We start from the raw sequence: 12,278 nt of genomic DNA, 5'->3' as shown, positions 1-12,278 counted from the left end.
AGAAATTCTTTCATGTGCTTGTGCTTGCTTCAGGAATTCATTCCAGGATTCCTCCAGGAACTCCTTCCGAAACTCCTGCAGGGAGTTCTTCAGGGCTCTTCTAGAAATTCCATACGGGATTCCTCCAGGAGTTCCTTCTGAGAATTCTTCGGAAATTTTCCAAAAACTTCTTGTGTTATTCCTCCAAGAACTTTTTCTGGGATCCCTTCAGGAACTGCTTCTGGGATTCCTCCAACAACATATTCCAGGATTCTTTCGAAAAGGATTTCTACGGGAACTTCTTCTCAGATTCCCCGGGAACTTCTTCTAAGTTTTCTTCCATTGCTCTTTCTAAGGTTCCTCAAAAACTTTCTTGAGATCTTAAACCGAAAATTCCTTCTAGAATCCTTCCAGGAATATCACCAGAGATTTGTTGCTGGATTCCTCCAGAAGTTCCATGAATTTATTCCAGGATTCCTTCAGGAACTTCCCAGTCAACACACGATCGCATATGATGTTGGATAGGATGCAAAAGTGGAGGCGATATACACACACACTTTACACAGGTTAAATGGAAGCAGGTACGCATATGGCCTCCACTTTAGCATATACATCATATACGACTTCGTGTTGGCTGGGTTCTTCCAAAACTCCTGCAGGGATTCCTTCAGGGCTCTTCCAGAAATTCCATGTCCATAATTCATGTAAAAATCGCTCTGGAAATCCTCCAAAAACTTTTTGCGGTATTTCTCCAAGAGCTTCATCTGGGATCTCTTCAGGAACTGCTTCCGGTATTTCTTAAAGAACTCCATTCGCGCTCCATTCCTCCGCTAATTTGTTTCGGGATTCCTCCAAGAACCTGTTCCGGGATTCTTTCAGGAACTGCTTCCGAGATTCCTACAAGTATCTCCTCCGAGATTACACCAAAAATTTCTTCCGGACTTTTTTCGGGAAGTCCTTTTGGGATTTCCCCAAGAACTTCTTCCGGGATTCCTCCTGGAACTTATTCCGTAATTATTCACGCATTTCTTCCTGAAATCTTCTAGGAACGAGAATGCGCCAGGAAATTATTGCAGGATTCTTTTAGGAACAACATCCGAGATTGCTCCAGAATCTCCTGCCAGGATTCCTCTGAGAATTTCTACTGGAATTCTTCTGAGATCTTTTTTCCGAGATTCGTCTAAGAATCTCTTCTGGGATTGCTCCAGAATTCTTTCGGAATCCCCTTCTGGGCTTCATTTAATATCTTCTTCCGTGAACCCACTAGTAACTTCTTAAAGGCAGCACCCATTTCTTACGTAACACTTCCGGCAACGCTTTTTTGTATGAAAATCCTATTTTTTTGTATGTGCCGTAACGCTCGGCCGTACTCCCCCTCCCCCTAGAGCGTTACGTAATTTGTGGACGGCGCCTGTTTCTTTCAGACTTCTTTATGCTTTAAGATTTTTTCCAGGAACTCCATCCCAGATTTTTCTAGGAACTCTTTTTTTGGATTTGTCAAGGAGTTCTTTCTGGAATTCTTGCAGATCCTTCCGGAGTCCTCCCAAATGTTCCTGGGATGAAAATCCTCCAGGAGTTTTTGTAGCTTTCCTTATGGAATTACCCATGGAGTTCCTTATGAAGTTCCAACAGGTTTTTCTTAAGAAAATCCTCCAACAATTTCTTTAGGGATTCCTACATCAGCTATGTAAGGAATTTCTTCTGGATTTTATGCAATAGTTCCTTCCGGGATTCCATTTTTTCCAGAAAAAACTTCTTGACATTCTAATTGAAATGATATATCATTATTCCTGGAAGAACTCCTGTAGAAGTCCCGGAAGGAATCTCCAGACAGAATCCTGGAAGAATTCCAGAAAGAACTTCAGAAAAAAACCTCAAGAAGAATCTCAGATGGAGCTGCCTGAGAATCACAGTAGGAACACGTAAGGGAATCCTGGAATGAATTTCTGAAGAAACCATGGCAGGATTTATTTTATTCGTGATATTTTACTAATACTTCTTCCTCTTTCTGGCTCGACATTCCAACTGGAACCTAGGCCTGCCTCTCTTCAACTTAGTGTTCTTTGAGCACTTTCACAGTTATTAATTTAATAATACACTATGCCCAGGCAGTCGAGAAAATTTCCCCGAGCGGAACGGGAATCGAACCCGGCGTCTCCGGATTGGCGATGCTTAGCCTTACCACTACGCTAACTGGAGACCCGTTTAACTAATGCTAATTCTTCACACAGCCATGGCAGGCATGCGTCAAGGGACTGTTCATAAACCACGTAGACCAAATTTTGGTTATCTCAGACCCCCCTCCCCCCACGTAGACTTCCGTCCAAACAAAAATTTTGAAATTTGTATGGAGCGTAGACTTTGGCCAGACCCCAACCCCCTCCCAACCCCAAAAATGTACGTGGTTTATGAGGACTCCAGGGAAAATCGTAGAAGGAATTCCTGGAGGAGTCTTTAAACGAATTCCCAGAGATATCAGGAGTTCTTTCTGCGATCCATCTTGGATTTTTTTCAAGGATCTCTCCTAAAATTCCTTCAGGGATTACCCCAGGAGTTCCTTCAGTAATTTTTGCAGGAATTCGTTCCAGGATTCCTCCTTCTCTCAGAAATTTCTCTTGGAGCTCCTTCTGGGATCCTTCCTGAAATTCCTTTGGGGATTCCTCATGGAGATTTTTCAGAAATTTTATTAGGAGCTTTTTTTAGGGATTTCTCTAGAAGTCCTTTCATGTTCCTACTCAAGTTTCTCCAGGGATTAATCCAGGAGTTCCTTCGAGGATTCCTGCAGTAAAGTTGCTCTTTCAAGAATTGTTCCAGAAGTTTCTTCAGGGATCTCCCCAGAAGATCCTCCAGAGATCTCCCCAGTAGTTCCAGGATGATTCAGTAATTCCACCAGGTATTTCATCAGGAGTTCTTCAGGGGTCCTTCAGAAGTTCCTTCGGAGATACTTCCAGGTGCATTCTGGGATTCTTTCAGGAGATCCACCAGGAATTGCTCCAGAAGCCCCTACTTGAATTCCTACCCAGATAATCACTAGTATTGGAATGGTTTGCGGCATTTGCAGTCTGAAGACCAGCTGAAACGTTATTTTTTACTCTGATCCGACGTTTCGGGCCTTTATTGGTCCTTTTTCTTAGGATTAGAATGGACCAATAAAGGCCCGAAACGTCGGATCAGAGTAAAAAGTAATGTTTTAGCTGGTCTTCCGACTGCAAATGCCGAAAACCATTCCAATATAAGTTTTCACAGTCAAATTACTGATAATCACTAAGCCAAGCATTTGAATAAGCTCTACATCATGCCGTATCAAGCATTTGATCTGCTTGCTGCTCTATATAAGCAGTTCAAATGCATAGCTGCCTTGAATCAGCATAAGTTGAGCTGCACAAAAGCTTTGGGCTGTTAATTAGCATTTCAACCGCTTGATGTGTTTTCGCGTGGGAGCATTCAGATGTTTTTTAACTGCTCTTCAAATGCTAAGAGCAAAGAGTATGGGAGATATGTCATGTGTTTGGCTGTACGCGCTGTCTCTCTCTTACAGGATCTGTTAGCATTAAAAGTCTCGTCGTAAAAGCTACATTTAGCATTATGATAAATGCTATTTTAAATGCTTACTGGTTACTTGGGTAGAGAAGGTCCTTTAGAGATTAGTCTAGGGATTCCTCCAGGGATTTCTTCTGATGTTCTGTCAGGAATTTCTAGAGGAGTCAGTGTTGGTGAAAACCCAAATTCTAAAATCTCATGGTTGAGTTGTTTCACATGTGATTCTTGATTCGACGAACTCACCGCCGAAAAAATCATGCATTAGTTGACTCGTGATTTCACTCATTGCTTTATTTCTTGCTGTTTTTCCTACAGAAGTTCATTCAGGGATAAGCCAGAAGTTCCTTCTAAAATTCCTAAGTTCTTTTGGAGATTTTTCCAGGGAGAATTCAGGGTTCCTTCAGGGATTCTTCTAGGAGCTCCTTCAAAAATTTGTCTAGGACTACAATCAGGCATGTCTTCAGGTTTTCCTTGAAGGATCTCACAGGGAGCTCCTTCATGAATTCCTTCAGGATTATTTTCAGGAATCCTCCAGGTTTTTCTTCGGGAAATCTTCCAGAAATTCTTTCGGGAACTTTTCCTGAAAATTCTTCGGAGATTACTGCAGGAATTTTTTCGGGAATACCCCTTGAAAATCCTTCGGGATTCCTCCTGGAATTCCTTCGGGGACTCATTCTAGAATCCATTCAGGGATTTTTCCTGAAATTCCTTCGGGGATTTTTTTTGAAAAGACTTTGGGAATTCCGCTTGAAAATCCTACATAGATACCTCCTGGAAATCCTTCGGAGATTCCTTCTGGAAATCTTTCAGGACCAATCCCAATTCCTTCGGAGATTCTTGCTGGAATACCTGCGAGGATTCCTCCTAAAATTCCTTCAGAGATTCCACCTCGAAATCTTTCAAGGATTGCTCTTGGAATTCTTTTGGAGATTCCTCCTGGTTTTCCTTCGGCGATTTCTCCTGGGCATCCTTCCGGGACTTCTCATGGTATTCTTTCGGAGATTCCACCTAGATTTCCTTCGAGATTTCATCTAGAGCTCCTTTGGGGATTCCTCCTGAAATTCCTTCGGACGTTCCTCTTGGAAGTCCTTCGGCGACTCCCCCTCGAATTCATTCGGGGATTCCTCATGGCATTCTTTCTGGGATTCCTCCTGGAGCTCCTTAGGAAATTCTACCTGGAGTTTCTTAAGGGATTCCTCCTGTTATTTCTTCAGGGATTCCTCCTGAAATTCCTTCGGACGATGTTAATGGAATTCCTCTTGGGATTCTTTCGAGAATTCGTCCTGAAATTCCTTCGGGACTTCTCCTGGAATTCTATCGGGAATTCGTCCTAGAGTTCCTTCGGGACTTCTCCTTGAATCCCCTCGAGGAGTCCTCCTGGAAGTCTCTCGGGGATTCCTTCTGAAATTCCCTCGGGATTCCTCCTGGTATTCCTTCGGGGGTTCTTCGTGGCTTTGTTTCTGGGATTCCTTCAGGGATTCAACCTAAAACTCTTTCGGGGATTTGTTCTGGAGTTCCTTCGGGACTTCTCCTGAAATTCCTTCGGACGTTTGTCCTGGAAGTAAGTATTTATTTGTTAGAAGAAAGGCACAGTGACTTCTACTCAACAAAAATCTGCGCCGCAATGACTCTTCCGTGACAAGTGTGTTAGTTGGGAGATTCTTCTTGGAAGTCCTTCGGGGATTCCTCCTAGAATTTATTCGGGGATTCCTCCTGGAATTCCTTTGAGGATTCGGTACACAATGCGGAACTCGGGACTCACTAACCACTGGAGGAAATCGTTACACTATTACCAACAGATATAATAGGCCTAAATTACAAGCAGTTTGTATAAGGTCTCCAAACTGCTTGTAATTTAGGCCTATTATATCTGTTGATAATAGTGTAACGATTTCCTCCAGTGGTTAGTGTTCAAATTGACGCGAAAACATTGGGGCCCATAGTGCGTTGGGCCTGGGGCTTAACAGATTGTCTTTCTTCACAAATCAAGCCTAACTTTACCAAACACCGTATGTAACACCGTATGCTATGGGAACAGCGAACTTCCCCTTCGATTTTCTCCGCTCGTGGATTTTGTTAGATACAGTGTTTGGTAAAGTTAGGCTTGAAATGTTCATTCTGTTCGTTGATGCGCTGACAGCTGGCTGCCCAATACACGTTGAAATGCGTTTCCTAAGAATTTCAGCGATTTACACGGTTAATACACAACCACGAATGCTTCAACCCTGAGAGCGTAGACCTTAAAGTTTTTTTCACGATGAAAACGCAGAGAAATAAATATTAAACACAATAAAATTCTAGTTCAAATCACTGTTTTATATTACAAATATTATCATTTGTCGAAATTTTTGGTACACAGATCGAAAAAAGAGTGTAGAATTGTGTGACATATGATGCACATGATTGGAGCGTGGGATATCACAGAAGTTTACCTGAGATATCGTGTAAACATCATGAAATATGATGTAAACTTCCATTATATGCCATGTAATTCAGCATGACTCTGATTGTTTACATGACATATGACACAAATTTACATGATATATCATTTAAACCATCATAACACTAAGTTTACATGACTTAACTGAAGTTTACATGACGTGTAAATCTCATTATTTTTATCTATGTAGTTTGTTAAAACTAACAGATATTTGGTAGTTTCAACATACAATAATGAATTGTTTTAAACGACTGCACTTTTGCAACTAACAAAGCGCTCTTATAAGAGTTTCAGGTGCGTTCCAGGGGTGTTTCATGGCCCATGGGGTTTCAGGAGGCTCTATGGATTTGCTCAGATCTTTCAGGGTACACAGAAAAAAATATGTAATTAAAATTCAGCGAGAAATCATGCACATAAAGGGAATGCTAGAGTTAGTGCACTTTTACATGAGATGTAATGTAAAATTACATTACCTTCGTGTAAATTTCCGCCAACCATCACGTAAATCATCATGGACACCAACCGATTACGCGACTATTAGCGGAAATTTACATGAAAGTAACGTAGTTTTACATGATATCTCATGTAAATATGCACTAACTCTAGCATTCCCTTTATGTGCATGATTTTTCGCTGAATTTTACATGAATATCTTTTTCTGTGTATATTATGGGATTTCAGTGGCTTTTCCCTAATCCCTCCGGACCCGCCTGAAAATCCCTGAAAAGTTTTGTTAAACGTCTAATACAATCCTGAAACCTCGAAAGGGAGCTTTCGGACTCCAGAAAACCCCTTTGAAACCTTTCTCTAAAACTCTCATAAAACCATTTGACAATAAGTGACCATTAGTCAACATTAGAATGAACTAGCTAAACCCCATCTCCACTATACAGAAAAGTTCTTGCCATTTTGCTTCCAAAAAGAGAAAACGGTACAGAAATGTTCAATATCGTTGCTTTCCTTGTAAACGACGAGAAAACATTTCTATCATGACACATCAGACAAGACAATTCTTTGTTGTTTTTCTTTATCAAGTATTAAGTAACAGGATTCAGGATTACTTCGACTTACGGCGTTGGAAATATCATCAGTACTTTTTTAACGAGAAAGGCACTAACATCACTAGGTGGATTAACCTAGTTTTTTTTTAGGAAGCGGACTTGGGATAGTTAAAACACTTGACCATCACGCCGAGGACCTGGGATCGAATCCCAGGGAAGTAAAGCGTGGGTCTCGAGATAAACTAGCCCAGGGCATAAAATCTCGTTAATTCAGATAAAAAAAAAACAGTTTTTATAATATTGAAGGAAACACGTCCAATTCGGTGCAAGAAGTTCTTTATTGTGACATAATACACTTATCTAACAGCAGAGCCTACTACAGTTCGGCCATCTTGACAACGCACATCGTCCTCGATGTGAACAACTACTTCATTGATTCCACCTGCTCTAACGACGTCTTCCTTAGCTCCAACACGATGACCCAGTCTTCGATGTTGTAAATGCAGTTGTTCCTGCTGTTTAATCCCCTTTTCTTGGCGATTGCAGCCATAAACTTGTGTTTAAGCGGATCCCAGCACTCCTCTCGACCATGTAAGTTCTCCCACTAGCTCGTGAGTTATAATGTCTTCAACTTTCTTCCAACTATTCCTTTGGAACTCTTATTGCGTTTCACGACACACGTCAGAATAGCTTCTTGATGATGAATAACTTGAAATTTTGATTCCATACGGCAGAATGCAGGTCTTATCCCACTTCTGAATTGAAGGAAACACGTCCAATTCGGTGCAAGAAGTTCTTTATTGTGACATAATACACTTATCTAACAGCAGAGCCTACTACAATATTAAATTGGGAAATTGCATTAGAAAATGAGTTAATAAAATATAAGCTTTCTCATGCTTCAAGGAAAAGTCCATGGAGAAGCCAATTTGATTTTGCTCTTAAAATTTGATTTTAAGCTACAAAATGGTGTTTTTTTTTATAAACGCATGAGTAATTCTCGATAAAAACATTATGAAAAACATGGGTTTATGAAAACATATGCTTGCCTAGATTATAATAAAACGATTATCTTCAAGTTAGATTAAATTTGAAGGAAGATATTGCCGAAAAAGTTGTGTACCGGAGTACCCTCTCCTACTAGATAATTCCCTTTATCGTGCTGAACTAATTCCAAATGTTGAACCCCGTGTATCTCAAACATATCGATTCCAAACAACTGTTCCGACTAGTCGTTAAGTGGTATAGCTTTCATCAGTGATACCGATCTTGGGTGTGGTCTAACTACAGACGCTTACTAGCCGCCTAGTTTGACCTTCCTTCCCCGTCTCTATTTCGGTCTCTCTCTGTATCTGGACTGGATGACGCAACACAATAACAAAACCAACCAACGTTCAACCTAGGACGACGACGACGCGGCAAGAATACACAATCGCGCTGCCAAAATAAAGAAATAAACGACGAACCGTCATCCTAATGGTCAGGTCATCCCGATTCGATACGATCCGAAACCCATCCATCCAAGCAGGCTGCTGAGCTGATACGAGTGATAGGAATACAAACAGCGTTGCGGCTGCGGCGCTTGCTTGGACCCCAGCCGCCTTCGATGATGCACCGCCATGTGGATTCGGGAACGATAGCCATCTAATATCCTTCCCTTCTGCCGCGACTCGACTGCTTGGATGCTTGGTGTGCGTTTTTATTAAATCATCATCCCGCCGATGTGTGTAATGGAGTCCTATAGTTTTGTTTCACCCGAATCGGACACCCATCAGCATCAACATCAGCAACGCAACGGTCGGTCCCGGTCGGCAAAAGTGAGGCAAAGAACCAAACTACAGGCTATCAATGCAATGGTTAAGGCTGATGTGTTTTTGGATTTGTTTTTATTTGTAGGCTTTCGAGTCGATCGTCCGCATCCAAGCAACCGCCGCGGAGAGGGGATGATTTGGCGCTTTTGGCCCCCGCACTGTCCGAGCAATTTTCTCCTGGGTTGCTTTGTTTTTTTTCTTCCTCTCCAGGATAGTGGGTGAAAGTCGTTTGGTGGATTGGTCAAAAGTCTTTGGTCCTACCAGTCGATTCGGTGTTCTCTCCGACGTTTGTTACACTGTGTCTGTCTCCTACACTTAGCCGAAGTGATGACCAGATAATTTTGTAGAGTCTTTTATTTTGTTTTCCTGAAATCCATTTTATTGAAACTTGAACGTTGTTTGAGTTTTTCGGGTTTTGTGTTGTCTACAAAAGAAAAACATTAACCAGAATAGCGCTTTTGTGAGGAGATGGGTGCTACTTCTGTTCACCTTTCTGTCTGGCTTGGTTCGGTTTCGCGCTGTTCTTGTTCTTCTTCGGGAAGACCTGTGGAATGGGACTGACCACTCGAGCCGACCGACGGCGAAGGTGGTTGATTTGTTTTGTTTTCACCCGCTTTCAATCATATTGTTCCCGAAGAATGCCCACTCGATCGCTGCTCTTCTTCTGAGTTCGGCGAGGCAGACTGTATGGTGTTTGCAGAGAAATCGAAATGTGAGAAAGAACGATCGATTTGCTTGCCTGTACCACCGCATACAATATTTACCGGATCAATAAAGGTATTATCTTTGGTAGACGGGGTACACAAAAGGAAGCTGCATTCGGTCCGGACGAAGATCGTTGAAGATCAATACCGACGATCGCAACCAGCATAATGGACTGAAATCTGACCGCGTCAAGATCGGTTAACTCTTTTCTCACTTCTGTTCCTTTTGGGTTCCTTCAATGATCGCAAAGATTGTACCGAATGGTAAATATTTAGTAGGATGAATTTGAACGCAAACCTTTCTGAAACTGAGAGTGGAGTTCCACGAAATTTCTTTGAAAGGGAAATTCGGAAACCGATCTTCACACGCGATTATTTGAGAAGCTGCTGAGCAAACACAACGGCTATATTTGAAACATCTCAATAAAGAACAATCTAAGCAAGCGCTGACACTGTGTAAAACAACACACGGAATCATAGGAGCCTGTGAAAATTTTCCTAGTCTATTTTCTTCAATAATGTTTAATTGTAAACCGTCCTCCAAACCAATCAACCAGCCCCAAAATAGCAGCGAGGCAAATTTTCTTTAAAGTGACTTTCTTTTGTCTTTCTCTTCGCACAGGTTTCAGGTAAGTCCCTGGTTTTTCCTTGACTACACACCAACACTTTACCACCACACTCATTTTGTTGCACCAAATTTCGGAAACGGCACACAATGCGCAGCATGGAGCAACGATTTTTCTTTTCCATTTCTACCAGAACAAGAAAACCGATGTTGCGAAAATTTTAGTTACTAGAACTGTTTTGTTTTTCGTTTTACACACGGCAAAATTTGGCACCTTTAATGCAGACCTCCGTTTTCATTTTCGTTAACCGATTTGCTCACTGGCACACCCCTCGAATACACTGTTCGAACACACACATCCCAGTGACAGTAGCAGGAAAACCGAGCAAGCCCTGAAAAACCAGCCTACTTCGATGTTCAGTTGGACACACTTCCTTCAGCTTTGTGTTTTTATTTACTTTTGATCTTTGTGGTAGTTTATAGAGATGGCGTTTCCGGCGCAAATTACCAAACGGATTTTAGTTTAGTTTTTCCAATTCTAACCACCTGTGTTTTGGAACCATCGATTTCTGATCGAGTGCTTTATTTCTGTTTTCTTTTTTCTTTCTTCCCTTCTTTTTGACGCTTGATTTTCGTGCACCGTTCCCTTGTTTTACCGATACCGAAACATCCCTGCAGCGATGAGGAAAACCAGGGGGAAAAGTCGCACAACAGTTCGCGCAGCAAATTTTCCAAAGGGAGCAGTAAGGCCTTCTCGTATGACTTCATTGCGCCGACGGGCGTCTTCACCTCGTCCGAGCTGTGGAGCATCACGCAAGGTGGTATTTTTCTCTTTCGTTTCAGCTTAATCCTTTATCTATTTATTATTAATCGTACTTTTTACCTACTGAAAATGGTTCTTTGCTTATGAGACCGATGGGCTTGAATGATGGTTGTAAATTTCTGTAAACTATTACCAAGGGTTATGTGCCTTACATTCTTTTCAAGTTTCGTTTCAGGAACTTTAAGTTCATAAATTCATTACAGGACGCGTCGCTGTTTTGTTTTTTTTTTCCAAAGATCTCGTTTCAGCTTTCAGCCATTTGATGCCATCCCTGTCTAATTATGGAAGGTTAAAACGGCAAGTGAATCATATAAGGAACACGGGATACAGGATGTTGCACTGTATCTCCTTTGTAGAATCTTTGTAGAATCTTTGAAAGCTTATCTTATCAATTATTGGACAAAATTATCAAAAACTTTCAAAGAGTGCCATAATTATATGGCTAATTGGATTTCTTTCGAGTTGCTTTTCACAATAAACGGATTCACAGTGTATACATTTAAGCGTACTGGTACTTGGAAACGTAAGAGAAATTCCCTCCAAGCTTCAATTCCATTCTTGAACTTTCTCCGCCTTCTATTTATAGGACGGTACTTTTAAAGTGAATATCTTGAAGAAGTTGTTCAGGAAATCCATACTCCGTACATGATAAGAATTCACTTCTAAATTAGACGATAAGAATATGATATTGGGTTGATTGATATAAGAGATAAAAATCCTGAACATAATATCTAAAAAATGTAAAAACTACTATTACTAGTATATCGACTCAGTGAAGAGATAAGACGACATCTTCAATAAAACTATTCAAATGTATAAATGTCATGAATCGAAAAGATTTCCGGATACCGCACTAGGTGACACTGATGTGATTTTGTTGGAAGACTGAACAAAAGTGAAGTCGTAGTATGCCATGAATATTATAGATTTAAGGATTGTCAGAAATAAATGTATTCTAGTTTTAACCACCACTGAAGACACACGTCTATAAGTTACTTTCTACAGGTTATGGGCCTGTTGCTAGCAAGCTAGAAGAATATTCAAGACACGATTCAAGATGACTTCAAGTTCCGGAACTCAACCTAGCGGTTTCCCTGGAAGCTCATACGGTGGATCAAGCCTTCCTGCTCTCGAAAGATTGACCGGAAGGGCGAATTGGTCATCGTGGGAGTTCGCAGCGAAGACATATCTGCAGCTGGAAGGACTTTGGGACGCAGTGAAACCGAAAAAGAAGGACGACGGAACATTCGAGGCTGTGGAAGAACAGAAGGATCTTCGTGCGAAGCTGAAAATCATCTTGTTGCTGGATCCATCGATCTACGTTCACATCGAGGATGCGGAATCGGCCAGAGAAGCCTGGGATCGTTTGGAGCAAGCATTCGAGGACAAAGGATTGGCCAGGCAAGTAGGACTAC

The 12,278-nt window shown here is 41.4% G+C and overlaps 1 protein-coding gene across 7 annotated transcripts in view; it reads left to right on the top strand.

The window, feature by feature from the left end:
- Positions 1-11,138, top strand: part of LOC109424927 (nuclear factor 1) — a 55,715-nt gene extending 44,577 nt beyond the window's left edge. For 4 of the 7 annotated variants that reach the window (XM_062843258.1, XM_062843255.1, XM_062843240.1 and 1 more), the window contains one exon: positions 10,719-11,138. In XM_062843258.1, coding sequence (XP_062699242.1) covers positions 10,719-10,888 — 170 coding nt within the window. In that variant the 3' untranslated portion in view covers positions 10,889-11,138. Of the gene's footprint in view, positions 1-10,097; positions 10,698-10,718 lie in introns of those variants that run through there. The other 3 variants (XM_062843251.1, XM_062843245.1, XM_062843266.1) reach the window with 2 other exon arrangements.
- Positions 11,139-12,278: the final 1,140 nt, after the last annotated feature.

Source organism: Aedes albopictus, chromosome 1 (genome assembly GCF_035046485.1).
Source record: "Aedes albopictus strain Foshan chromosome 1, AalbF5, whole genome shotgun sequence".
Classification (NCBI taxonomy): Eukaryota; Metazoa; Arthropoda; class Insecta; order Diptera; family Culicidae; genus Aedes; species Aedes albopictus.
This window is presented reverse-complemented; position numbering and strand designations above follow the sequence as displayed.